Below are 27,597 nucleotides of genomic sequence, written 5' to 3'. Positions count from 1 at the left end.
CAGGAAGTGGAATGTGAACACACACACACGCCCCACCTACAGGAAGGGGAATGTGAACACACACACACGCCCCACCTACAGGAAGGGGAATGTGAACACACACACACGCCCCACCTACAGGAAGGGGAATGTGAACACACACACACACGCCCCACCTACAGGAAGGGGAATGTGAACACACACACACACGCCCCACCTACAGGAAGGGGAATGTGAACACACACACACGCCCCACCTACAGAAAGGGGAATGTGAACAAACACACACACACGCCCCACCTACAGGAAGGGGAATGTGAACACACACACACGCCCCACCTACAGGAAGGGGAATGTGAACACACACACACACGCCCCACCTACAGGAAGGGGAATGTGAACACACACACACACGCCCCACCTACAGGAAGGGGAATGTGAACACACACACACGCCCCACCTACAGGAAGGGGAATGCGCGGTTGTCAAGCAGCCCCTTGGCTGGGTGGAGGCTGCGGGTGAGGGCAGCACGTGGACCTAGCCCCGCCTTCCCTGGAGGATGCGGCGAACACGACCTCATGGTTGACGAGCCACCTCTGCCCAGCCGCCGCGGGGTCTCTATAAACACAGACCTTAAATGCAGGTGAGGGTTTTATTAGAGAAAAGGGCTCAGGAGCTGAGACACGTGCACAGAACGCTCACAACGTACGCACACACTCGTCAGGAGACCTGCTCACAGGGCGCCAGACCCTCTGTCATGTGTTCGGGCCCCTTGGCGCTTACATCACCGCCAGTCACTCGGCTGACGCGGGTGGGTTCTGGGCTCAGCAAGGGGCCCGGGGACAGGGGGGGACCCGCTGACTGGGGGACCACCGTGTCATCCAACTGTGTAAGGAGAAAGGGACTTCCCCGGCAGTCCAGCGGTTAAGACCGTGCGCTTCCAGTGCCGGGGCACAGGTTCAACCCGTCAGGGAGCCCAGATCCCACGTGCCGCGTGGCACGCAAGAAAACAGAACAGAAACGTCTTCAGAAGTATCAAGAAACCACCCTTCCAGGGATGGAAACACACACACTCTTTGGTTCCAATCTTTAAGCCCCTCTGCCTGCCCGGCCCGGGGCCGTCAGGACGCTGCCCTCCATGTGGACTCCTTCCAGGCCAGTCTGCAGGATTCAGACGGGAAGGACATGATGCAGAGAGCTACAGGCCTGTCACCAGTAGGTGGTCCGAGGCACCGGCTGGGGAAAGGCTTCCTGGAGGAGGGGGCGTCTACCCTGCCATCCGAGGAGGAGCCAGAGTCGGGACAGGAGGCGGGGAGAAGGTCCGGCCCACCGCGAAGAGAGTGGCTAGGCGGCCACGCTCAACAGCGGCCAGGCAGGCAGCGTCCTGAGCTGTGGTCCAGCCAGTGACCCTCCCCCGGCGGCTGGAAGGCTCTGAGGTGAGGACAGAGGTGCAAGGCTGAGCCAGGCTCTGTGGAAACGGTGGGGGAGTGCATCCACGACCTCGTTATGGACTCTCTCTTTTTTTTTTGGTTATAAATGAAGCTACTACTTCATACATACAATGGAATACTACACAGCCATAAAAAGAGTGAAATAATGCCAGATGGCATGATGAAAGTAGATGAAAATAGAGATTATCAGGTGAAGTCAGAAAGAGACAGATATTATATGATATCACTTATATGTGGAATCTAAAATCAGACACAAATGAACTCTCCTACAAAACAAAAAGAGTCCGACATACACAGAGACAGACCGATAGTTGCCAAGGGCGACGGGGTTGAGGGAGAGATGGATGGGGGCTGGGGTTAGCCGATGAGAACTACTGTGTGTAGAATGGATAAACAGGGTCCTGCTGTATAGCACAGGGAACGATGTGCAATATCCTGTGATAAATCATAATAGAAAAGAATGCTAACAAAAAAGAACGTACATGTATATCTATGTCCCTTCATTGTTCACCTGACTCTGTCACAACATTGTTAACTGGCTATACCCCAATACAAAATAAAAAGTTAGACAAAGGCAGAATGTATATACATCACTTTACTGACAAAAGCATCTAGTCACAGCTATGGTTTTTCCAGTAGTCATGTATGGATGTGAGAGTTGGACCGTAAAAAAGGCTGAGTGCTAAAGAACTTATGCTTTCCAATGGTGGTGCTGGAAAAGACTCTTGAGAGCCCCTTGGACTGCAAGGAGATCCAACCAGTCCATCCTAAAGGAGATCAACCCTGAATGTTCACTGGAAGGGCTGATGCTGAAGCTGAAGCTCCAATACTGTGGCCACCTGATGCTAAGAGCTGACTCATTGGAAAAGACCTTGATGCCAGGAAAGACTGAAGGCAGGAGGAGACGGGGGCGACAGAGGATGAGATGGTTGGATGGCATCACTGACTCAATGGACATGAGTTTGAGCAAGCTCCGTGAGATGGTGAAGGACAGGGAAGCCTGGGGTGCGGCAGTCCATGGGGTCACAGAGTCAGACAGGACTGAGCGGCTGAACAACGACATATATGTATATGACTGAGTCAGCCTGCTGTACCGCGGTAGCTAACACAACATTGTAAATCAACTACACTTCAATTAGAAAAACTTTGGAAACCATTACATTAAAATAAGAACTAAATTTAAAGAAAAACAAACCCCTGCCCCCTCATCCTTCCTTCAGTTGCTGACAGGCTTAACATCATTTCAAACACTACGTCACCTCCTCAGCCCTCCCGCGCACCTCCGCCAGCCTGTGCACGCGGGGCCCTGCTCACGAGATGCCGGCCTCGGTCCCGGCGTGCTGACCAGCGCCTCCGGGCCAGTGGCGGCACGCGGGGGGCCTCCCGCGGGAGCCCTGATGCTGTTCCACATGGCATCGCGCTTTTCTGGCTTGATTCAATACCTGCGACTGGCACCTTTGCTACTATAGCCTAGTGTTTCATTGTGCTTTTCCTTGTCTCTGGACAACCACCAAGTTTAATACAAATGAAATTAATTTAATAAGTCCCTATGCAATTCAAAGCATTATAACTAACCTCGACAATAAGATGGGAGGCAAGATGATCTCAAAGATGCTCTGACTCTGAGCTATTAGAAATATTTTATCTTCCAGGTAATTTAGGGAAACCCTGGGCACAAGCACTGGAAGACCATTCTGGCCACACAGGAGTGCTTCTCGCCTGGAGTGTGTGATACACATAGGAACTATGACCCTGAAGGCACACCCGAGTCAGCCGATGTGAGGACAGTGTCTGGAAGAATAACCTACAGCAAGTACCTGATGGAAGCCCGAGTGGGTTACAGAGACAGGGAGCCACAATCTGATCGGGCGTGTCTGGGCGTCACCCTTCGCAGAGCAGCGAGGGCTTCCGTGTTTGGGGTGGAGGTACCTTTGGGTCACTATGGTGAGATAAAGTGATGTGAGTACCTGTGTCATTGGAAGATTCAGAACAGAATAGTTTGGCTTCAGTTCACTTTAGGAAGTGAAACTACACAGTTACTCAGGAACAACATGAAATCTTAAATAATATTCATAAAAAGCTAATTTTAAAAAACCAAGGCTCTGGTCTTATTTCACCAACAGTGAAGCAAAGGCACAGGAGAGAGGGGATGGGGCTGGGCCTCCAGGAAGAGCCAGGAGGGGTGCCTGCAGCCTTCCAGGCCAGTTGTGGACCCAGGCGCCCCGTGGACCCAGGCTGCCCTGTGAACCTAGGTCACCCGTGAACCCAGGCTGCCCCACGAACCCAGGCTGCCCCGAGAACCCAAGCCACTCACGAACCCAGGCCAGCTGAGAACCTAGGTCACCCACGAACCCAGGGCGCCTCACGAACCTAGGTCACCCGTGAACCCAGGGCGCCCCACGAACCCGTGCCTTCCTGTGAACCGAGGCCACCCCGCGAACCCAGGGCACCCCACGAACCCAGGCCACTTCCCCGAGTTTCACTTAAACAAGAGAAACAAGCTGCCCTGTAGACCAAGGTCAGGGCTTTGGCTCGGACATCTCCCTGCGACAGTCCTGGTGGAGAACACGGACGCATTCCCTCCAACCCAGCCACAGTCTTACACTTCTTACCTGTAAATGCAGTATTTTGGATTCATTATTTCGAAGCATTTCCTTCTGTCTCTCAATTTCAATTTCGAAGCTACATATCTGGTTGTGCAAACTCTGTATGCTCTTGTTTTTTTCTACACTTTCGTTCTGTAGCAAGGAAACCTGAAAAAAGAAAGTCTCCAATTAAGCAAACACCATGATCTTAACAAGAATTAACAGCAACTCTAGCACGAGTAATGAAATGTGGACAACAGGTCCGCTCACTGGAAGGAGTTCCAGGAATAAGCCCCTCCCCACAGGAAAGGGGGTCCTGTCCGTTCAACAGGGACATGAACTGCAGTTCTCAGAACCTTTCCTAGGAGTCAAGTAAGATGAGCTGAGTGCCTTTCAGAATAAGCAGGACTTTCTAAAGATTTTGCTGAAAACAAATAAATCTTTTATCAGAGTGGCTTTCACACTCTGATGAGGAAACAGTGGGAAACCCCTCCCTGCACCTCACCTCCTCGCTACGTACCTTGAACACATGTGCCTATTCCTAAAACAGGATCACAAAACCAAACCCGTCCTAATCAATTATAACGTACCTGGCACTTTCTATTTTATTCTACTTTAAAAAATGCTAGTTGCAACCCAGTAAATTATTTCACAGCCACCAGTGGGCCACTCGCCACCCTTGAGAAGCTCTCAGCAGAATGAGGGAGCAGGAAGGGGAGGGTCTCACATGTGCCGCAGGGAGTCCTTGGGGCAGCTTGCCACCCCACAGAGAGGGGATGCAGATGGCGGAAGGGGGTTCCGGGGGACAGGGGTGTTGGGGGAACTGGGATTGCCAGGGGGTGGGGGTTCTGGGGGACGGGGGTGTCGGGGGAACTGGGGGCACCAGGAGATGGGGGTTCTGGGGGATGAGGGTATCAGGGGAACTGGGGGTGCCAGAGGATGGGGGTTCCGGGGGAAAGGAGTGTCGTGGGAGCTGGGGGCATCAGGGGATGGGGGTTCTGGGGGACGGGGGTGTCGGGGGAAGTGGGGGGTGCCAGGGGATGGCAGTGTTGGGGGGATGGGAGGGGCACCAGGGGATGGGATGCAGGGAGACCACGGCGGTCCAGGAAGGGCCTGCTGGGGGCAGTTCCAAGCCCACCTTTGACATTTCCAAAGTTCCTTTCTGAAAAATAATCAGCTCCCAAGAACCAATTTACACAGGACTTAAAAGCCCTGGGGTGAGGAATTCAAGGACAACTCTACAAGGCGTCTTCTCACAATGCTTCCACAAGGGGCACTCTGGACGGCCCTGGGGGCTCAGTGGTTAAAGAACCCACCTGCCAAGCAGGAGACTCCAGGGCACTTCAATTCTCAGAAGGGCTCCCTCTGCCAAAGGCCATCTCCGCCCACAAGCGCTGGGCCCCTCTCACACCGCTCTCTCCCCGCCCGGAAGACGGTGCGTTCCACCGCGGCTCCACTCGGAGGTGCCCCCTAATACTGCCAGCACCTGAGGACCACCCAGCCACGCAACAGCTCACGGGCATCTCAGGTGACTTCTGGATTCTTGACCTCGTCCCTCTGAGGAACCACCAGCCCAAAGTCAGCGTCCTGCTTGGAGGCAGTACCTTTCGAGTGCTGTCTCAGTCTGTTTTATTTATAACAAACATATTTACAAAAGAATACAAAACCTGCAATATATATTTCAACTCCCCTAGGGTTTCACTCAGCACAAACGCACTCTCTTTCCTAAACTATGCTGTCTCACTGGTCCTCGGCCTCCTCCAAGGACCAGCCTGCAGCATCCAGCCTGGGGCATGGGTGGCTGGCAGGGGTACCTTGCTTTTTCTAAAGTTACCACTCCCTCATTCCCATCCGTTGGAGATGGACACAGTTCCTGGGCTCCGGCCTCCCGCCGCGGTGGCTCTCGTGCTGTTGAGCACGGGCTCCAGGGCGTGCAGGCTGAGGTGCTCCGTGGCACGTGGGATCTTCCCGACCCAGGGATTGAACCTGTTTCCCCTGCACTGACCGCAGACTCCCACCCACTGCGCCCCCAGGGGAGTCGGCCACATCAAACTCTTGATGTCTTTATAGAGGGACTGCCCTTAAACTTACTTTCCTTTATTTACATATTTTAATGAAGGATGCCAGCCCCTGGGTGCCAGCAGACCCTCGCTTTCACCAGCCCACCAGGTGACGCTGCAGGCAGAGGGAAGCCCACCAGCAGCTGTGTTTCCCAGAATCTACGCAGCAGACCAAGCAGGGTCCCCCCGAGACCCTCCTCCCCGAACATACCCTCCACCCCCGCCTGTCGGGGGCACCCTAAGACTTCCTTGTGACTTAAGCTTTCCTAAAATGTAGGATGGGTGTTTCAGGTCCTGACTTTAAACAGTTTTGTTGTTCTTTTTTTTTTTAGTTGGACTGTGCATGTAATAATTGGTCTTTCCGAATCAACTCAAATGTTCTATTTTCTAACCTAGATGAACAAAATAACTCAAGATCCAACTGAATAGTTCTATGATGAGAAACAAATTCCCACTTGAAGAAAACACAAACATCTCCATTTGCTGTCCAGGTTTGCTCTTGGGCCCAGAGAAGAGATGCCAGCTTCTCACGGACACAGGAAGGGCGCGCAGGGCGGAGGCCTGGCTGTCCCTAGTGGGGGGTGGGCTCGGGAGGGGCTCACCCCTGAGCAAAGCCACGGGAGCAGACGTTTCAAATCCGCTCCCCCGGCTGGTGTGTGCTGTGCAAGGGGGAGGACCGCCGGGGAGGGGGTGTGGGCCACGTAGCCGGGTCCCGGGGTTTCCAACGGTGCCAAGAGGATGCCCTCAGGGTGCTGGGGTGGCAGGGCAGGGGGGCGCAGGACGGGATGACCCCCATCTCCCCCTCCTGCATCCGGGACGGGATGACCCCCATCTCCCCCTCCTGCATCCGGGACGGGATGACCCCCATCTCCCCCTCCTGCATCCCGCACGGGATGACCCTCATCTCCCCCTCCTGCATCCGGGGAGCCCTCCTGACAGCCCCGCCAACAACCGAGGGGGTGAGCACACCCCCAGCCCGCAGCTATGTAACCAGCACAGCTGGGACAAAACCAATACACTTCACAGGAAAGGGAGAACCTTTTAGATACATGAGAAGCCGTATCTGTGAGAGACCAAAAGCCCTGCGATCTATGCCTATAGTTTGAAAACGCAGAAACAACGCCTTCTTCAAAAAGAGGAGAAAAAAGGATTCATAGGTAAACCGTTGCTGAACTCAGAGCAAATATGTGCTCATGGGAAAGTTATAAATCATTCATGTGACACAGATTCTATTTCACGGTCAAACAGAAAGCTCTTCCTGTCCCACGCGTGGTACACACAGCACACAAAGCCTTTCAGAGCTTCTCATCTCCAGCTTAAGCATTTATACTAAAAAAATATTTAATGTCATATTTAATAAACATCTTTTGATTTAAAACTTTACACTCCTTCAAGCACATTTACATTTTAAATTGCTTGGGTTTAACACTCAAAACAAGATATTCTAATCTTTACAAACCTTTAGAAAGCAAACATCAATTCCCCGAAACTCATCCCAGCGCCCTCCCATCACACATTCTCAACACATGTTTGTTGAATATCAAACTAAGTTCTTATTTTTGTATACAAGCCATAAGCCACAGTGGGAGATCTATAACCTTCTCTGTCAAACCTTGGAGGTTTTCATCCTTTCTTTGGGAAAGCAGGCCTGGCAATCTGAGCACCACAGAACAAACCCCCCTCCCCGCCGCCCCCGGGAGGAGTGTTCTGTGGGCCTGCTAATAAGGAGGGGAGTGCAGACCCCACAGCGGGGCTTCGAGGAGACGCCCAGGAGAGCAGGTGTGTCTGGGGAGGGGCTGTGTGGCCCCCCAGACTTCCACAGTTAACTGTAACCCTGGTATCCCTGGTTGGGGAAGTAAGATCCCACATGCTGCGGGGCAGCTAAGCCTGTGCACTGCAGTGAAGACCCGGCACGGTCCACAAACAAAAACGCACAACGAACAACAGTAACACTGGTGATGCGGACACGTCCTTTCCTCCTGTCTCTTAGAGGGTCACACACGTGACACCGGTACCCTTCCAGACTGGGGCTGGCAGACTTTCTGTAAACAACCAGAGAGTAGTATTTGGGGGCTGTGCAGTCCACACGGTCTCCGCGTCAACGCTGCCGTCCTGGTCTGAAAGCAGCCGTGGGCAATAGGGAAGTGAGTGCACGTGGCCCCGTTTCGATAAAGCTTTATTTACAAAAAGACAGGGTTGGGGGGTGGACACTGGAAGCGACAATCCCTGTTCTAACTCAATACTAAGAGAATCACCATGTGAGTTTTTTAAAAAGCACTTTATACACACTTGGCAACTAAAAAACAAAAAGCAAGCTAGCAAAACCACACACCTGCATTTATAAACTCAAGATCGCTTGAGAAGAATTTACTTTTTTGACACTTCATGCTGTTTCTTTTATCCAAAACCCATTACTAAATAAAAAGAAGGCTTTCTTCTTCACACAACAGGAAGAAATTGTCAGAAGCCAGCAGAGGCCGGGAACGGCGGGGCGTACCTTCTTCTCCAGGGAGTTGCTCCACTCCTTCAGCAGGTTGACATGCTGCACTGCGGAGCTGGCCTCGTGGGCCTTGATCTGCTGGTTTGTCCCCTGAGAACAAAGAGGAGACGCGGTCAGCCAGCCGCCCTCGGTCAGAGGCTCCGACCCTCAGACGACCTCACGCCAGCACCGCACATGAAGGGGGGGACTGAATCGGGGAAGGCTCACAGGGCATCTCCGGCCTCCAAGGGCTGCGCGCTCAGTGACCCCTGATCTACCGTGTGCAGGTGAGGGGGCCGCGCCGAGAGGGACCGCGCGGCTCAAGGATGAGGCGCTGCGATTCCGCGCCCACTGCCTCGAGGCCGTGTGCTTCACTGACCCCTCAGTTTACCTACGCTTCAGACCTCCAACATTGAGAAATTAAATTTCAGACATATCCCTTTTGTTCCTCAGTAAGTTTTCTGCACTAAAATATAAATGGAAAACATTGAGACATCTGCAAGTCGTAGCTAGATGGTGCTACAATAATCTAGTGAATGTGTAATCAAAGTAGGATTCTAAGTAATCTATTAAGATATTAACTTACTAGTGAAATACTAGTATCAGGAAATTCACTGTCCCTAACTATTCTAAGTATACTTAGAAAGTTACGTACAGAACATAAACAATCTACAGAGTACATAAGATGTAGACCATCTCAGAGTCAATAATGAGCATGTGAAACAGTACTTCACATATCTAAGAAAATAAATGGTATAAGAATGTAATTTGTTTTTGATCCTGGAAAATTTAAAAGCCATGGAAAGCATTTTGATGATCTCCAAAACATATACTCTGTACATAGAATATTCATATATATATGTTCATACAAGTATTGCTATATATCAACATATATATATATACATACACAGAATGAATGATATATAAGTACATACGACATAACAGTGGTGAGGGCTCAGTCTCCTTAAGAGACAAGCAGAGGGAAAGCTACCTTCGTCCTCACTCTCAGGCTTTTTACTTCCTAAGAAAATGCTGAGATGCCAATATCTCTGCACTGATTCCATAATAATGTATTGATAATACATAAAAATCAAATATAAAATGCTTTAATTGAAGTATATACTGCCCTTTGATAGTTCTAAAATGAAGATATACATTTAAATGAAAATAGTTCAAATTCACTAGCAATCTCAGGTGTGTTAAAAAAAAAAATCACTTTCTAAGAAAATGTTGAGATGCTAATATCCCTGTTCTGACTTCACAATAATGTATTGATAATACATAAAAATCAAATATAAAATGCTTCAACTGGAGTACATACTGACCTTTGATAGTTCTAAAATCAAGATATACGTTTAAATGAAAACTAGTTCAAATCCACCAGCAATGTCAGGTGTGTTAAAAAAACAAAAAAACCAGGAACAGACTTCTCACGGCAGAGGCGGGGCAGTGGAAGAGACTCCTCTCCGCCCGGCAACCCGGGAGGTGTGGCATGTACACGGGACACGCTAAGGACACACGCGTGTGCAACCCTCACCGCGGTGCACTGGCGCACACGCTGCTGAAACCACGTCCGGGGTGCCGCAGTCTACCTAGAAACCCCACCCCGCGTCGGTCCTGCCGGTTTGAATGGGATCCTTCTGCTGAGGCATTAACTCCCCCTCAGCACAGGCGTCCACCTGAAGGCTCACGACACCCCCGGCCTGAAAAGCGGCCCCCACGGCTGCCGCACGTGGTCTGTCGCCCGTGTGAAGCTGGTGACTCGGAGCCGTAACAAAACGGAAAGCCCAGAGCTTGCATGTTAAAATGTCAACACAGTTAACTTTCTCTCATGGAGGAATGTCAGCGACTGGGAAGGACGAATGTCGGATACTGACCTGAAAAATGCAGCCATAGCGCTTAAAACTACAGGTGCTGGGGGCATTGACACACTCTGACAAGTGTGCACTCAACTGCAACGGGAAAGAGACGTGAGTTGTGGCACAAACGTTTGCATGAAAATGTTCAAACATATCAAGGGCACAGGTAGCATCTGGGTTCCACTATTACGAATGGGGCTTGTCGGCTACAGGTGTGTTTACACCACCTGCTTCCCAGACTTCTACCCAGTAAATATACAGTATCATCACGTGTATACACATATATACACCAATATACAGAAATACATTTACTGTAACATTTCTTACACTTGCGGCTTTTTTTAGAACAACTTTTGTGACACGCTGTCTGCAGAATTTTAAAAAGAAAGGAAAAAAAAAAAAAAAACCAAACTGAAAAGCACATTTAAAGACTATAAACAAAAAAATTGCATGAAACACAAAAAATAGAAAGCATTCCGATGTAGCTGGGCCACACACCTTGTATACAGTACACAGAAGTAGGTGTCTCTCTCCAGGGAAGCGCACACAGGCACCCCCAGACCCCACGCTCACGACAACTGCAGAGGGGACTCTCCTTCTGAAAAGACTCTCCTCCCTCAGTTTGGCCAGAAATTCATGTGGCTTTTCAGAGACCCCTGAGTCATCTTAACAACATGGATCTTAACGTGCTCCACTCCACTTCATGGAGGACAACTACGAGGGACAGGGGCGGAGCTCGTCCGGCCAGGAGGAAGCCCGTGCTCCGCTTCAAGGTTGGCAAATTGTCAAACAGACACTGCTCAGGGTGCCGCTCAGAAGAGGAGGAAATGGAAACATCCGCATTTTAGAGACACGGCGTTTTGCGTTAGGCTAATACAATTTTAAAGATGATCTCTTTCTTTATTGGAAATTCAAGGGACAGATCTTTACAGAAAACAATCAGACCCTGAATCAGCAGAGCGGTTTGTGAGCGCAGTGCACGGGGGCCCGGGAGCGTGTCCTCCCGGGAGCCAGCACTTGTAGGACATTGCTCTGGTGGGCACAGCTGGGTTCGATGCCTTCTCTTCTATTCTCTGGGACAAAGTCCCCTCCAGCCAGGTCCGTACTCAGGACGACAGGGAGAGGCTCACAGCATGGCCAGACTGCTGGCCATGCCAGTTACAGGACAGGCCCGAGGGGCCCACCTGCCCGCTGCCAAGGCCAACCCGGAAGAAGGTCCGGACCGGGGCGGGGTGGTGGTGGCTGCACCTGCAGGAGGCACGTGGCAGGTGACAGGTACAGAAATTCAACAGGCAGCCGTGTGTGCAGGGACGTCAGTTTGAAAATCGTAAAACGTTTTCTTTCACTGCCATCAGTACAGTTGTAAATCCAACCAGCTAACACGTCTAATGTTAAAATTGGGGACATATCGAGTTTAGCGCTATTTTCTACAACTATAAACTCAGGGTTGTGCTTCCCCTAAGTTGGCTTCATCATCATTAGTCTCAGAGCCCTACAGAATTTAGGGGAGCTCGGGGCTAGAGCAAGAACCATCCATAAAATGGCACCTTTCACCAGAAACTTGAGATCAATGCAGATTTAAAGATTTTTTAAAATAAAGATAACTTAAAGGCAAATGGAGACAATTTTGTTCCTAATATAGATAGCCCTGCGTGAGTCAACACTGAGGAAAGTATATGGAACCCTGGAAGTTATTTCCACAGCAGCCTCTTCGTAGGTTCACTTTAACAGAGGGACTTCCCAGCCGTGGAGACAGTGCCCTCGTTGTTCTCTGAGGCATGGCCAGGGGCCCAGGGACCACCGTCACACCCAGCGAGACCGGCCCCTGCCTAGCAGGGACGTCCGGGACGGGGCACCTCGGTGAGAGGGGCTCCGGGGTCCTCCTGCGCCCGTGTCCCTGGCCTCAGGGACGGGAGAGACCGACCTCCCCGACCCCTGCAGTGTCCAGGTGTCAAATCCCAGGCAGCTGAGAAGGGCTGAGGTGAGCACGCTCCTCAGGCCAGAGCGCCCAGGCCCGAGGGCACTGGGCGTGGGGACCAGGGCCGCAGGCACCCCGAAGCCCACGGGCGCCCCCACAGCTCCCAGAACAGCAGCTGGATATACCCTGGTCAGACAAGGCGACTGCAGAGTCCACCTGCCTCAGGGACAGTCCAGGTCCGCCAGTCCGCCGTCCAGGCGCCTCCCCACCGCCCGCCACCTGCCACCCTCTCACCCCAGGGCAGACCCCGCACAGCCTGTGTGGCCGAAACGGCTCATGAGCATCTCTCAGTTAACTGATCTTCCTGAGACGCTTGTAGAGTCATTCCTATTCTACAGATTTAAACCTAAAAAGGGTCGCCCCTGCTTGCACTGTAAATATTCCCGTTTTCTCAGTTTTTAATGATGTTTTTGCTCTGAATTCACCACTCTGTAGCTTTTAACTGCTTGTTTCTGAAATATCTGATTTTCAAGAATAGCATGAGTTTTTTCATCGTCCTACGCTATCACCACCATGATCTGTGATGACCTCGGGGCCTTGGCGTCAAGGGGGAAATGGGGACCCAAAGGACCCCCAGCTCTTCCAGGGGCCCAGCCACATCCCTCACCTCGCTCCTCAGAAGGGTCTGGACGCTGCACTTGTGTGGGCAGGACACCACCACGCAGGGACACTCCGTGTCTTCGTGTTTCTGGAGGAGAAAGAGAAACCGTTGCCAACTCGGAAACACACAACCCGCCTTCCTTCAGAGACCGCCGGCATCCCCATGAGGCCCCAAGGGAAGCCCTCTGTCCACAGTCATGTCCTCAGGTCCCAAGGCTCCCACCACACCTGGATGGGTCGCTCTGTTACAGAAGCGTGAGTGCTGAGAAGGCAGGCACTCACCAGAGCACCCCCAGAGCTGACTGGTCGGAGCGACTCATGAGGGGCCACTGTAGGACAGCGCTCCCCCGGCTGCGGGCCCTGCCCCAGCCCGCCTGTGCCCTCCACCTGCGTGCCCTCCAGCCGCGTCCCCGGGGCCAACGCTGCCCAGCCACCTGTGCCCGCTCACACGGGGGTGGACGCCGGGGCCCAGCCTCTGATGGCTGGGGCGGACACTTCCCCTCTGGCTTCTCAGCTTGGAGTCTGAAAATGATGCTTCTCCAGAGCCTGAAAACAGTGTGATCCCCAGGAATTTAAATGACTGTGCTGAGAGTGTGCCTGGATTTCCTTTAATGCAAGGGCAACGTAGGTATGTTCCAGTGAAGCCCTTCTCTGGATGGCACAGATTTCAACACAGAGCCTGGGTGATGGCCACTGCCAAGCTCAGTGCCACGGCACCTGCTGGCACCCGTCTGTTACACCTGCCACCAGCCAAGCACAGGCCAGAGCTCCTGAGGCCAGCAAGCCCGAGCGGGCCTGGAGACAGCACCTCGAGACACGCGACAGGCCGCACAGGCAGACCCAGAGCCCCCATGAAACAGACTGTGGCAACAGGCTTCAGAGGCAGCACTCGGCAGGAGGAGGGATGGTGGGCTCCCCTCGGGCCCAAGGACACTCCGGTTCTGCTGGCACGCTGCATCGGGCAGCCCTAGGCACGTGCCGTCTGACCGGCAGGAGTGCGGGCCAAGGACACGGCGCCCGCAAGGACGCTTCTCTGGCCCAGAGGCCAGTCGTCCTGCCGCCTGCAGTCCCCGGTCTGGCTCAGCCTGGCAGGCGGGCCGTGTAGACAGGACCCCTCTGCTCCCGAGTGTGGTCCCGGAGGCCCCCAGAGCCTCCAGCGCCTGCAGCGGGCGGCCCACAGCTGTCTCAAGCTCATCGGAAAGCTCTTGGCTGGACTGAGCCTGACCAGCACCTCCTGCGAGGGGACCCCCTCACCCTAGGAGTTCCCCGGTGCCAAGTCAAGGCTTCATGCGTCTTTCAGTGGGCCGTCTCGGCCAGAGAGCGTCATCTGTAGGCGGGGAGTGACCAGTCCTCCCTCAGAGGGCAGCGGTAAGGATGGAGTCAGTCCTGGGCCTGGAGAACGGACGTGGCCAGTGCTCCAGATGCCATGCCTCCCTTCCAAAGCTGCCCGTGACCCCAGCCTCATCCACCGGGCCAGGCCTGCCCTGGCCTTGGGTCAGCCTGGCCCAGGACAGCAAGAAGCGGGGATGGACAGACCGTCACCCCGTGGCAGGAGTGCGGGGAGAGCGCCTGGGGCTGGGGTCACAGGGGCAGCACTGAGCTGACGCAGGGGAGGGGCCGTGCGCTGAGGAGGCAGGCAGGGGGCCGCGGTGGGGAGAGGCTGGGGCCTACACGCCAGGCCCGTCAGGAGCTTCATGTGCGCTGCAGACCTGAGCAAGGACGACCAAAACAGGCTTTTCTGGCTATCGGAGGGTAAGCGTCTCACATGGGATTTTGGGGGTTTTGCCAGTTCTGTCAAACCTTCCCATCTTCAACAGTGATGGGTGAAAAAGGCAATGGTGTGACTTGCAATTCTTTAATGTGTAGCTATTAGCATGCTCTTTATTTTAAGCATTTCTATTTTCTGTGACTTGCCATTTATAGCTTTGCCCACTGCAGTGGGTTGAAAAGTGACCCCTGAAATATCCCCCCCGGACCTCAGAATGTGACCTTGTTTGGAAAGAGGGTCTCTGCAGATGTAATGAGTTAAGAGGTGACCCTTGGCCACCCTTTATAATTTTTGACTTTTCACAAATTAACAGAACTGTTCAAAGAGAATGATACTCTATAATTTCTGGGCTAAATGGAAGAGTTTTTTTCTGATGCTTTATGCTAACAGATTAAAAAAACAAACTCAAAAAGACCTGACACACCAATACCATGGTTTAAAGATAGAAAAGAACTGCTCATAAGAACTTGAGTGTCTCTGTGCTTTATCAGTCTACACTTTATCAACACTTGATGTACTTGTCACACCACAGAATGCAGGAGGAGGAGGAAAGTCAGGATGACCTGGGGCTTCGGGCCCAAGTTAAACAACTGCGCTTTTTAAAAACAGACTTAAGGCCCGAGAGGACGAGACTGTAGGAGGGTTTAAAGAACAAGACTTGGGAGTCACATTCCGCCACTGCCGACAAGGTGGGGGCCCTTTCCTGGCGGGGAGGACGTACGGGTGTGGCTGCCTGCTGGCGCCGGGGCCCTGGGGCCCAGAGGCGGGTGTACCAGCCTGACCCCCAAGCAGGCGTGCTCCCCACCGTGATCACAGGTGGACAGAAAGTAAGATCTGCCCCGAGATGCACTGCAGGGCTCACACCCTGAAGACACACCAGGACATCTCCATCACTGAAGGGCAGGAAGATTTAGGAGGAATATTTACTCGGACAACTCAGGTCCCAAACTTGTAAGCACTGCTTTGCGCCTCTCCACCTGCTGTCTCTGTCTCCTCTTCGCAGTCAACACATTTATGACCTCACATCAGGTCAGATGCCACTTCCTCTCCACAGCCTCATGGACCCTGTCAGGCCAGGTGAACCGGCCCTTCCCACACCAGCATTTACACAGTTGTGTAACTGGCTGTCTCCCCCACCAGACGGTGGAGTGAAGGGGAGAGACTGTGATTTGTTCTCTTGTGTGTCCTGGGCAACTAGCTTGGGGTCTGGTGCCCCGTGGGTACTCAATAAGCATTTCACGACTCCATGAGCGATGCTGTTATTCCAAAATCCACCTCTTCGCAGGCTTGACTGAAGCTCACAGTTGGCTACTGACAAGCTGTTTAACTCACATGCTCTACAATTCTTTCTCAAATGAAAATTAATTTCTGAATTCTATTCTGCAAATAAAGGTAATTGATTTTTGCAAGAAGCAAAGTATAACTTTGATAGCAACATAGTGATATGTGTAAGGTCAGGAGGATTGCTCATTGGGTACATGTTGCCTTCACTCGAATTTAATTACTGAAGAAATTATTCAATTATGAAAAATACTACTGCTATTTTCCAAAGGGGAGGGCACTTAAAGGTTATTAATAACCAGAAACAACAATCATACAGCAAACAGACTTCACGATGGAAGAAAGTCACAGGCACAGAAAAGTTAAACAAAGAAGGTAAAGTGGAGGTTACAGTGATTACTCTCACTTCATACAGAAAAACAGACAACCGTTTCTAAATGGGGGTCAGTTCGTGCTCCCGAACATCTGCCAGGAACGAGACGTGGTCCTCAGGCCTGGCTGCCTGTCCAGGGTCCCTCTGTCTGTTGACCTGCTGGGTTCAGAAGCCCAGCCCCGCCCCTGGCTCCACCCCCCAGCAGCACCGCCCACCTGCCCCACCACGCCCCCTGTCTCCCTCTGAGACGTCACCCTCGGGGGAATCACCCTCGGGGCCCTGGCCGCCCCTCCACTGGATGACCCCCCTTGCTTTGCAGGCTGTAAGCACTGTGCGCCCAGGCCTCTGGCCTTGACTGGCCCTGCTCTCTACTCGCTCCAGGCCCTGGGCTGCCAGGACCACCTGTTAACACACCCTGTGGCCCAGACCACTCCCTCCTCCCCAGAGCCCGCTCTCGCCCTCTGAACCACACCTCAGCATCCCCTGCTCTAGTTGTAAGCGCTGGGCATCCGCTCAACTCACACTCCACTCACACTCCATGCTCAAGCCACTGGCTAATCCCATTGGCTCTGCATAATGCTGATCACGTCTGCCCCTTGCTCAGAGCTGCCCAGACCCCCACCTCTAGTCTGCTCCCATCAACTTCCCACCTCACCCCTGCCCTGTCCGAGGCAGCCCCTGAAATCCAGCTGCCGAGTTCACTCCATCTCAGAGCCAGAGCTACTCGTGGTCGCTCCCTCTGCCCCGACGCACTTCCTGCATCAACCCAACAGCCTCGGAGGGGCCTGCCCTCACCACCCTACCTCCCATCTTTATCGTATTGATGACCTCTTCCCACTGGAAGATGAGGTCACCCTGAACCCCCAGCCCCGAGAACAGCACCCAGCACACAGTAGGTATGCAGTAAATATGTACTCAACAAGCAAATATTCGACAGTGTCCACACCGCTGACTCTTTTGGACGCTTGTCCTCCATCCCAACATCTGCTTCTCTTTAATTTACACGTAAGTGATCTGATTCTAACATGCGCACAATATAAAATCGTGCGGAAACAAGGGAGGCACGAAAAAATGTTAACTTCTCCTCTCTCCCCAAGAGAGACAGCTGTACTTCAGTAAAGAGGGATAAATCACCCTGCTGGAGTGATGGTTACAGTCTCAGAGCCATAGAATGGTTACGTGATCCAGCAAGATTTTGAGGCTATTCCCTGGGACAAGTGGAAAATTCTACCTTTTTTTGAATAATCAGTCTTCATTCTTTTTTTTTTTTTTTGACACCCCAAATGACAGTCGATCAAGGCAACGGCAAATGCTAATTGCATAAATCAAAATGGGCAAAACAAATACAGCTTAGCTCTGAAACAAAGTCAGATGAAAATTGCTAGTTACGCCTATCTTTTTTCTCTATTTCTGAGAACAGTCATTTGGCAAGCTGTTCTGTGGAGAAACGGCACCTGGACGGAGCGCAAGGCGGGGAGCGAGAGAACACCGCACCTGCAACGTGATCATCGGGACCTGGCTCTTGCAGTGACTGCACGTGGCCTCGCGGTATTTACAGGCCTTCTCCACGTGGTCGCGCAGGTCTTTCCTCAGGACTTTCTCTTTGCAGTCTGCACGGACACATGAGAGCTCCTCAAACTGGCAGTCATTCTTCAGATGAACCTGGAAGGCAGACAGTTCGTTTGGAGCTCTTCACCGGCAGACCTCCAGTCTGAAATACCAACTCTAGCCTCTGTGCAGTCAAATCCTACACAGGCGTCTCCATCTGCTGCTCCACCAGCTCCTCTCGGAGGAGACCGACAGACATATCAAGAGGTGCTGAGCTTCATATTCCACTGAGTGATTACTCAAACCATACTGCTTTTGAAGAACTCAGTCAATTAGCCTTTCCTCCTGGATAAATAAATAGTTATCCACCAAGGACTTCGTTTTGTTCTAATTCAAATATCCTTCCAGGATTAAATATGACAGTAATCAGAAAAAAAAAAAGAAGTTACATGGAATTTTATGGTTATAAAAAGGAGAAGGTTTAAATGGGCCTTCTATAATTAACACTCAATTCAGATTTCTTTCTACTCTAAATACGGTAGGGTGCTCAAAAACCAATGGACATCTCTGTCTGTGATGTCATAAAAACAACACTGACACCCAGGTGGCTCTGCCTCTTCTCCTACTTGGTTGTGTCTGAAAGATGAATGCAAACATGGCCTTAGGGGCTCCGCCGTGCTGACCGGGGACCGGTGTTTCTGGACGTCTCGCTGCACTCACCAGCAGGTGCCCCAGGGCCAACTGCTCTGCACAGCCCCGGCCCTCGTTCCGACAGAATATTTGAAGGGCCAGAATCTCCCTCTTGCAGCAATTATCCTTAAACACCTGAAATTGAAAGATAGCTATTTTAGAGGATTAAGATTTCTTAATCTCCGCATGCTGCTACTTTAGACAAGGCAAAACCACTCTAAAAAGTCATGAGCACATCCCTGAAGAGGGCTCAGAAAGCACTAAGGACCGTTTTAACGTCTAAGTGAGTAGAATGAAGGAGCCATCCCCACCAAGAGACACAGTTTACATGATACAACCTTAACTACCAGCTTTCAATGGATAAACCCAAAGAAAGCAAATTATACTGAACAACTGAAGATCACTTTGGAGCATCCAAACATTTTAGATGGACTCTGACATTCTCAAGACAAGCCCACACCAGGACCGAGTTCACACTTGGATCCTGGACACTCCCAGGCTCCAGCCTTGCTGGGAGTGGAACCTCCCATGGAGGAACGGGGTGGTGGGAGCGGGTGCTACAGCTCGAGGCCTTGCTAGATCCTTGCTGGGGGAAACAGAGAAACAACCATAAAAGACAATGAGCTGCAGACGGTTTGTACATTTATCTTGGTTCCTGCTCTGAAGGCTGTATCACTTGTAACTAACTCATTTTTCACCAAAAAGAAGGCATTAGCTTGCTATTTAAGAAACTTTTAAAAACATGTTGCAAAGATATAGTTAATCCAACAATGAAAATGTTCCCCTTTGAAAATGAAAACCTTCCTTTAATTTTCTTTTTCCCTTAGAAAACAAGTACTCTCACTCCTTCTAACAATACAAGTTACACCATCCTAGCACTCAGGCGCTTCTAAGAAACTCCCACACACTAATGCTCTGTAACAGCAGAAAACCAGAGAGCTCAACAGACCCTTCTTGACTTCACAAGCAAAGAAATAGAATCAACAGCTGCTAAGAGTTAAAAATAAATTAATATGGAGCCAAATCTAATCTTAGGTAAACATGACTTTTTTTTAAAAGGTCATAATTTAAGATGTTGAAGTCAACAGAACAGGTATTTTTAACCAGTAAGAAATCACGTGATCACAGAAAGTGATCCTTCTGTGCCATTAAGTTTCTTTTCTTTCCTCTGGGCCGCCCCTCATGGCTTGTGGGATCTTAGTTCTCCGACCAGGGACTGAACCCGGGTCCACGTCAGCAGAAGCATGGAGCCTTAACTGCTGGATCACCAGGGAATTCCCTAAGTTTCTTAAATCACTTGAGCTTAACTTTGGTTCCCTAGCGGCTCAGATGGTAAAGAATCTGCCTGCAATGCAGAAGACCCAAGTTGGATCTCTGGGTTGGGAAGATCCCCTGGAGAAGGGAATGGCAATCCACTCCAGTATTCTTGCCTGAAGACTTCCACAGACAGAGAAGCCTGGTGGGCAGCAGTCCATGGGGTCACAAAGAGTCTGACACAACTGAATGACTAACATAACTTCATAACTTAAGGAGGAAAAAACATAGATTGAAAACGTAAGAACAATAAAAGTACAGAACTTCAGGACTGAGAAAGAGCTTGTACCATTTCTGCAACCATCCCATTTTACAGAAGGGGAAGCAGAGGCCCTGGGGCAGCCCCATCCTCAGTGACCTGCCCAGTGGCTGAGGTCAATCTCCCACGTCCCAACCAGACCTACAATTCCCCACGAGGATTCCTGGCTTATTCAGTCTCACTTACGATTCTTCATCAAATTCCATAATTGTTTTTCAGCTATCAATGCCACTGAAAAATAGGGATGACAATTCTGAATGATGAAACGAGGCACTAAAAAGCTGATCTCAGCCTGTCGTTTCAACCTCCTCTCTCAGTCACATTGCTTTGTTGTTATTTAGTTGCTCAGCCGTGTCTGACTCTTGTGACCCCATGGACTGTAGCCCACCAGGCTCCTTTGTCCATAGGCACTTCCCAGGCAAGGATACCAGGGTGGGTTGCCATTTCCTCCTCCAGGGGGTCTTCCTGACCCAAGGATTGAAACCGCGTCTCCTGTACTGGCAGGTGGGTTCTTCACCACTGAGCTACTGGGGAAGCTCGTCACATTGGTTAGATACACGGTAACAGGTTGCTGTGTTAAGACAAGGGGTAGAGCTGCGTGACCTGTGTTTCTTCCAAACAATCCCCTCCCTACTGCTGGGCAGGTAAATGCTGAGGAGGCACAGATATGCGGATTTCGGACAATTCTGTCTCTGACCTGCCCAGAGCAGGTGACGCTGGGGCCCACCCTGGCAGCCCTTGGGTCCCTGTCACCAGCAAGCCCCACGCTCACCGGCGCCACTGGACAGCAAAGGCCACGGGAAAACCCAAGTGAGAACTTCACTGTACAATTTAATGGCCTACACTTAAAAAATGGTTAAGTTCATTAATCAGAATATCAGAACCACATATTTTTATTGATCTTTTAAGTACTTCAAGAACGGGTGGTTTTAAACGAGAAGTGTGCCCAGGAGGGCTTGGCAAGGTGCAGAAGACCACACAGTCGGTGAGACGGGCCTGGGCCCCTGGGTGCTGGGCTGCAGGGCCCTCACGAGCTCTGAGGCACCCTTGGCCACACAGTGGAGGGGAGGGCTGCAAGCACACGTGTCTAAAGACTTCAAGACGCTGTGTGGGGGCAGGGAGAGAGCACATTCGGTGGGGCCCGCAGACCAGCGCCAACCGGAAGGCTAAGTGTAGCCATCTGGGAGGAGGGCCCGGGATGACAGTGCACATCCCCCACCCGGGGTCTTGGAACATGAAATCGTGACCAACCCAGGGGAGGAGCCAGGCCCGGGGGCTGAAGCACCGGCCCAGAGTGTCTGCTGGGTGTGTTGGGGTGCTAGACCCTGCTCCGCCAGCCATCACAGCCAGCATGCAAAACGCAGACCTCACGGCAGGCACCCCCAGCGCAACACGGTGACCAAACAGCTTGTGAAAAACCAGGAATACCTTGTCTTTGATGATGACTTCTTGACAAGCAGTACATTTCGGGCTGGAGGAGCTGAGGGGAGAGACACAGTAAATGTGTTAGAGGGCGAGCACCTTCTCCGGGAGCACTGGGAACGCTGAGCCATTCACTTTGGGGTCGTGTCTGCTGTGCGGAGCTCGGAGCAGCTTCAGAATGCCAGGATGAGTTTGGCTTAAATATGGTCTAAATGGGAGAAAAGGGCTAAGATTCTTTTTTAGTAGTGATTTTTCATAAGGAAGTTTTTTAGCAGAACAGCTTAAATCAGTCCCTTTTGGAAAGTCCCTTTCAATTAAAAGTGAAATTTCATTTCAGAAACCAAAAGCAGCTCCCTGCAGAGGGGCTCTATGGCGTGAATGTCCCCAGCTCCCAGGAGGGCCTCTGAACAGTGCTGGATCCGCAGGCTGTCTCCTTCACAGCTGCTGAAAAGCTGATGGAGTTCCACGGACTTGAGTCCTGTGGGAATCGAAAGCTGAGCCTGTCTCCAGAGACCACGAGTCTCCTACATGATTCTTGTCCCCAAACTCAGGACACGAGCCACTGCTCCCTAGCTGCCCTTTTTTGGACTTGATTCGTTCACCCCCATCCTGTGCTGGAAACCACCTCTGAGAGATTAAAAATAAAAAACTAATTTTGAGTGCTCCTTCCTTCCAGGGCCCCTGCCCTCGACAGCCTGGGGGCACCTGGCGTCCAGGCCTGGGGGCCAGGCAGGTGGGCGGGGGGACCCGATTAACAGGCTTTAAAGTGACAGCTCGCTCATCCAGACTTCACCAGCACGGAGCCTGGAGTCCGTGCTCACCTGTTTTAATCCTGGGCCTCGTTCAGAGTCCTTAGGCACCGCTCCGCCGCGGGCGGGATCCCCTGACACCTGCCAAACTCGGAGCAGGAGGAGCGCCAGGAGCAGAGGAGGACACTAAGAGAGACACTGTCCCGGCCTGCCCCGGCCCGCAGGGACAGCAGGCGCCCTGGGGCTGCGCCGCCGTCACCAAGCTCGTTCCAGAGCTGAGTCCTCAGTCTGGGGGAACAGGACGCGAGCTCAGACGCACGTCCCCAGAGGGGGCCCTGGGCAGGGAGGCTGCCTTCTGGCTCCCGCCGCTGGCGGGGCCCAGGCTGAACGCGGTGCCCAGCGCCCCGCCGGGCAAAACCCACGGGATGAACCAGCTCGCTCTGCTGTACAACCCCAGCCTCCCTGACGCGGGGGGTTTGAGTGGTGTTAGTTCACAACAACAGGCCTGCGAGGGCTGCTGCAGCTCCTTGACACTCAGCTCCAGGGCATCCTGTCCTTACCGAGGCCCTGCCCGCCACATCCCGAGCCCCTTGCACACCCCTATCCTGGGGGCTCGCCCCGAAGGGCACCACCATTGCTGGTGGACGGGGTGGCTCCTCCCCAGAACGTGAGCGCCTCCAGCAAAACTGGGCCCCACGGACAGAGGCCAGGGGCCCCAGGGGAGAGGCCTCGCGGGGGGCGCTGGGGAGGGGCGCCCCGAGTCTGCAGCACCCACCTGAGCAGGGCGCCCATGCAGGTCTCACAGAAGCGGTGCCCGCACTCGGTCTGCTTGGGGCTGCAGAGCACCAGACGGCACTTCTCACACTTGTACTTGTCCTCCACGGCCTTCACGAAGCGCTCTTTGTAGCCGCCCTGCTCGGGGACCAGCACGGCTGGCCCGCCTCCGCGCTCGGGGTGCAGCTTCAGCGGGGGGTTGGCAGGCAGGGCACTGGCCGCATCCAGCTTCTTACTGGGCTCCATCCTAGGAGAAGGGGGTCCATCAGAGCGGGGACACCGGCGGGGGGAGGTGGGGGCGTGGGCCCGGGGAAGCTGGCCGAGGCTCCCCGCAGGCCTCCCACCCGGGGACCTGCTGCAAGGCGCAGACTGCATTGTTAAGGCTCTTTAATTTAAAATGCAGATGAGGCTCTGCATCACTTCACATTCTACAGACCATTCTGATGGTGCAGCTCCTGTCACCCAGCGACCACCTCCCCTGGGTGGGCTGCCTGGTCCCGTTCTCGAGCCCGCCCTGCAGCCTCGGAGGCCGCCCTGGGTATGCAGGACCAGGTAGGTGCCTGGGACTGGACGCCGGCGGGGACTCTGGGACTGGCCAACCGCACGGTGACACGTGGCCGGTCCCCACCTGCGAGGCTCCGTCCCGGCAAAGTAGGAGCTCCACTCAAAACTCACCGGTCTCTCAAAACCAGCTGAGCTCCTGCTCAATCCATCTATTTCTGCGACTGACACAAATCAGGGCCAAACGCCTTCTCCTTATGAGGTGCTAGGCATCCATCCACCCACCCCCCGCCCCCCTCAGCCCAAGGCCCCCAGCCAGTGAGGCCGGGCTGGATGCGGGTTCTGCGGGAACGGGGCACGCTGCACCCCTGGGCCCAGGGCACCTGGGTGGGCCGGGGACAGAGGCCACGTCGCCTCTTCCCGCCCCCGGACAGGGCCGAAGGGAGGCGTGCCCATGGCCGGGACGTGCAGGAACCACGCAGGAGGCAGAGCCCGTGACAGGCACATGACCCGTGTTCCAGCCACACGGGGGTCACTTTTAACAAAACACATACTACTGTGCAAAGCGCGGGAGCCTCCTGTGGCATCTATTTGCGACACCACAAAAAAAAAAGATTTCAAAGTGACCCAAAAAGACCAGCAACCCTTTGCTCACCAATTCACTGATTAGAATCCTGTCTGTCAAGACGCTAAGTAGGAAGGTGCCGGTCTGGGAAACGGGTCAACCAGGAGTCGGTCTGCTGCCACAGGTCTCCCGCCCTGCCCTCCTGCAAATGCTGACCCCGGCTCCGCCACCCTCCTCTCCGCACGCCTCCCGCCTTCTCACGGAGCCCACCCTGGTCAGCCCACTCGCTGCCCACCCCCAAGGCCCACCCTCCCAAGACTGCTGCTTGTGGCTTATTTACTGCCGCAGTCCCTGAGGCAGGGCGTGGGTTTGGATCTGCTTTGTTGAACAAACCCTGGGCACCTGGAACCACTGGGGCCCGAGGTGAAAGGTTCTCGTTACACATCTGCTGAGTTAACAGAGGGAAAGGTGAGGTCTGGGCCACTCACAGCAAACTGTATTTCTGTGAAGCCAGAAAAAAGAAAGAAAAACCTCAGTTTTCAGAACTGATCTCATGGCTTCATGCCTTGAAAACCTTTGCTTAGATCAGACGCTACTTGCAACTGTGGTTTAGTATTTTATCCTATAATGCGTGAGAAACGTGTGTTCCATAGATAAACAGTTCTCAGTGAGACATGTTTGACTCTTTGGTTGTGAATTCCTATTTCAAATATAAGAGCCAACTCAGGATGAAGCTAATGATGAACAATAACTGTTGGTTTACCTATAACTAGGTAGAGGTCACATGTCCTCTGTACAGACAAGTGAAGAACACAGGTTTGGATCCTTGGTTTTTACAGGCTGCTTAAGACAAGTGAAGTGTATGAAAAGGCAAAACGATAGGATACTGAAAGATGAACTCCCCAGGTTGGTAGGTGCCCAATATGCTACTGGAGATCAGTGAAGAAATTACTCCAGAAAGAAGGAAGGGATGTAGCCAAAGCAAAAACAACAACCAGTTGTGGATGTGACTGGTGATAGAAGCAAGGTCCGATGCTGTAAAGAGCAATATTGCATAGGAACCTGGAATGTTAGGTCCATGAATCAAGGCAAATTGGAAGTGGTCAAACAGGAGATGGCAAGAGTGAACGTCGACATTCTAGGAATCAGCGAACTGAAATGGACTGGAATGGGTGAATTTAATTCAGGTGACCATTATATCTACTACTGTGGGCAGGAATCCCTTAGAAGAAATGGAGCAGCCATCATGGTCAACAAGAGAGTCCGAAATGCAGTACTTGGATGCAATCTCAAAAATGACAGAATGATCTCTGTTCGTTTCCAAGGCAAACCATTCAATATCACGGTAATCCAAGCCTATGCCCCAATCAGTAACGCTAAAGAAGCTGAAGTTGAACGGTTCTATGAAGACCTACAAGACCTTTTAGAACTAACACCCAAAAAAGATGTCCCTTGCATTATAGGGGCCTAGAATGCAAAAGTAGGAAGTCAAGACACACCTGGAGTAACAGGCAATTTGGCCTTGGAGTACAGAATGAAGCAGGGCAAAGGCTCATAGAGTCTTGCCAAGAGAACACACTGGTCATAACAAACACCCTCTTCCAACAACACAAGAGAAGACTCTGCACGTGGACATCACCAGATGGACAACACTGAAATCAGACTGATTATATTCTTTGCAGCCAAAGATGGAGAAGTTCTATACAGTCAGCAAAAACAAGACCGGGAGCTGGCTCTCAGATCATGAACTCCTTATTGCCAAATTCAGACTTAAATTGAAGAAAGTAGGGAAAACCACTAGACCATTCAGGTATGACCTAAATCAAATCGCTTATGACTATACAGTGGAAGTGAGAAACAGATCTAAGGGACTAGATCTGACAGACAGAGAGCCTGATGAACTATGGACGGAGGTTCATGACACTGCACAGGAGACAGGGATCAAGACCATCCCCATGGAAAAGAAATGCAAAAAAGCAAAATGGTTGTCTGAGGAGGCCTTACAAATAGCTGTGAAAAGAAGAAAAGCAAAAAGCAAAGGAGAAAAGGAAAGCTATTCCCATTTGAATGCAGAGTTCCAAAGAACAGCCAGGAGAGATAAGAAAGCCTTCCTCAGCGATCAATGCAAAGAAATAGAGGAAAACAACAGAATGGGAAAGACTAGAGATCTCTTCAAGAAAATTAGAGATACCAAGGGAACATTTCATGCAAAAATGGGTTCGATAAAAGACAGAAATGGTATGGACCTAATAGAAGCAGAAGATATTAAGAAGAGGTGGCAAGAATACACAGACGAACTATACAAAAAAGATCTTCATGACCCAGATAATCACAATGGTGTGATCACTCACCTAGAGCCAGACATCCTGGAATGTGAAGTCAAGTAGGCCTTAGAAAGCATCACTACGAACAAAGCTAGTGGAGGTGATGGAATTCCAGTTGAGCTATTTCAAATCCTGAAAGATGATGCTGTGAAAGTGCTGCACTCAATATGCCAGCAAATTTGGAAAACTCAGCAATGGCCACAGGACTGGAAAAGGTCAGTTTTCATTCCAATCCCAAAGAAAGGCAATGCCAAAGAATGTTCAAGCTACTGCACAATTGCACTCATCTCACACGCTAGTAAAGTAATGCTCAAAATTCTCCAAGCCAGCCTCAATAGTATGTGAACTGTGAACTTCAAGATGTTCAAGCTGGTTTTAGAAAAGGCAGAGGAACCAGAGATCAAATTGCCAACATCCGCTGGATCATTGAAAAAGCAAGAGAGTTCCTTGCTTTTATTGACATATATATCTGTTTTATTGACTATGCCAAAGGCTTTGACTGTGTGGATCACAGTAAACTGTGGAAAATTCTTTAAGAGATGGGAATACCAGACCACCTGACCTGCTTCTTGAGAAACCTGTGTGCAGGTCAGGAAGCAACAGTTAGAACTGGACATGCAACAACAGACTGGTTCCAAATAGGAAAAGGAGTATGTCAAGGCTGTATATTGTCACCCTGCTTATTTAACTTTTATGCAGAGTACATCATGAGAAACGCTGGGCTGGAAGAAGCACAAGCTGTAATCAAGAAATATCAATAACCTCAGATATGCAGACGACACCACCCTTATGGCAGAAAGTGAAGAGGAACCAAAAAGCCTTTTGATGAAAGTGAAAGAGGAGAGTGAAAAAGTTGGCTTAAAGCTCAACATTCAGAAAACTAAGATCATGGTATCCGGTCCCATCACTTCATGGCAAATAGATGGGGAAACAGTGGAAACAGTGTCAGACTTTATTTTTTTGGGCTCCAAAATCACTGCAGATGGTGATTGCAGCCATGAAATTAAAAGACGTTTACTCCTTGGAAGGAACGTTATGA

The 27,597-nt window shown here is 51.6% G+C and overlaps 1 protein-coding gene across 4 annotated transcripts in view; it reads right to left on the bottom strand.

Moving 5' to 3' along the window:
- Window positions 1-27,597, bottom strand: part of TRAF3 (TNF receptor associated factor 3) — a 116,884-nt gene that overhangs the window by 8,130 nt on the left and 81,157 nt on the right. For 3 of the 4 annotated variants that reach the window (XM_061159480.1, XM_061159478.1, XM_061159479.1), the window contains 8 exons: window positions 23,170-23,415; window positions 21,652-21,703; window positions 18,681-18,785; window positions 17,907-18,074; window positions 12,998-13,078; window positions 10,431-10,505; window positions 8,572-8,664; window positions 4,042-4,182 (listed from right to left, as the gene is read on the bottom strand). In XM_061159480.1, coding sequence (XP_061015463.1) covers window positions 4,042-4,182; window positions 8,572-8,664; window positions 10,431-10,505; window positions 12,998-13,078; window positions 17,907-18,074; window positions 18,681-18,785; window positions 21,652-21,703; window positions 23,170-23,414 — 960 coding nt within the window. In that variant the 5' untranslated portion in view covers window position 23,415. The remainder of the gene's footprint in view (window positions 1-4,041; window positions 4,183-8,571; window positions 8,665-10,430; window positions 10,506-12,997; window positions 13,079-17,906; window positions 18,075-18,680; window positions 18,786-21,651; window positions 21,704-23,169; window positions 23,416-27,597) is intronic. The other variant, XM_061159481.1, reaches the window with a different exon arrangement.

Source organism: Dama dama, chromosome 13, assembly GCF_033118175.1.
Source record: "Dama dama isolate Ldn47 chromosome 13, ASM3311817v1, whole genome shotgun sequence".
NCBI classification, from domain to species: Eukaryota; Metazoa; Chordata; class Mammalia; order Artiodactyla; family Cervidae; genus Dama; species Dama dama.
The sequence above is the reverse complement of the archived record's forward strand: the minus strand, read 5'-3'. Positions and strand labels throughout refer to the sequence as shown.